The sequence below is a fragment of the Orycteropus afer genome, unplaced genomic scaffold (genome assembly GCF_000298275.1).
Source record: "Orycteropus afer afer isolate SDZICR_OR568_19922 unplaced genomic scaffold, OryAfe1.0 scaffold00674, whole genome shotgun sequence".
In the NCBI taxonomy this organism is placed as follows: Eukaryota; Metazoa; Chordata; class Mammalia; order Tubulidentata; family Orycteropodidae; genus Orycteropus; species Orycteropus afer.
The window spans coordinates 81,626-82,784 of record NW_006922261.1 but is presented as its reverse complement, the minus strand read 5'-3'; the positions used below and the strand labels follow the sequence as shown (position 1 = coordinate 82,784).

Genomic DNA, 1,159 nt, shown 5'->3' with positions numbered 1-1,159 from the left:
TGGAATACTTTATAAGAACTTTGTAAAATATCAAAGCCCAAGTGACAAATGGGTATTACCCACCTGGGTTAGTTTAGCTTTATTGTACGTAGAGAGGAATCAACTTGATGCCAGTGGGTTTGGTCTGTTGGGACAAGGTGGTGCTTTAGTCCATCATAATCTTTTGGCCATCAGCAGTAGTGAAGGTTTTAGGAAGAGGCAGGATTGCTATGGAGGGTGCAGGGTCACTATGAGTTGGAATGAACTTGACAGCACACAACATGATACATGAGAAGGTGCACCATGCACAGCACACATGGCAGTACCCAGGCTAAGGTGGTACCCATCTCTCAGCTACCTGGACTTCTTCCTGGACACAGGTGAGACCTCCCTCAGCCCTCCTTCAAGGGTCTGATGGGTTCCTGGTTGTGCTAGTGCAAGGGAGAGGACAGAAGCCAGCCCAACACAGCTCACACACTCAGAACCTCACCTGATCCACTTGGCAGCCTTAGGAGGCAAGCATTATCCTCATTTCTCAGATGATGAGATAATCCTTACAGCAATGGATCTGTAATAACTGCCAGGTGGACTGCTCCAGCTATGAGTCCCAGAAGTGAGTTTTACTACCAAATAAAATTTTGACAAGAATCCTAAGTGTCTAACCTGAATGTTGTTTTGATTGCTTATTAAGTATTGCTTTCCTGTTTTTAACCTTTTCTTGCTTGTAACAAATTAATGTGTTTTTTTAGGAATAATGGACAGATCAACAACAACAAAAAACACCCACAAAGAATCACTGCTAATCTTTTAGTAGACACAGCTTTCAGTTTTTTTCTGTGCATAGATTACTAGGTAAATATCTTTATAGTTTAAAAAAATGGACTGATGCTGTACATATGGGTCTTCAAACCATTTTTTTTTTTAATTTTACAATGCACCATAAACATTTCTTTTTCCATGCAATGGGTGAAAATTCTCTACTAAAACACACAGCGCTGTAGTTGGGTCAATAGGCTATTCGTAACTAGAGGGATGCCCAAAGCCAAGTATCAGCATAAGGTTAAAGCACAGAACCTGGCAAATGACTGTTGATAATGTTCCAATCAGTCAAAACATAAGTGAAGCTCAAAGGTACTACACATATGGAATGTCTTCAATGCCTCTTTGTTGGGCCCTACAG

At 41.1% G+C, this 1,159-nt stretch overlaps 1 protein-coding gene across 1 annotated transcript in view; it reads right to left on the bottom strand.

Moving 5' to 3' along the window:
- Positions 1-1,113: 1,113 nt before the first annotated feature.
- TCEAL4 (transcription elongation factor A like 4) overlaps positions 1,114-1,159 on the bottom strand; it is a 1,244-nt gene continuing 1,198 nt past the window's right edge. The window contains exon 3 of the mRNA XM_007956853.2: positions 1,114-1,159. Within this exon, the coding sequence (XP_007955044.1) occupies positions 1,114-1,159 (46 nt within the window).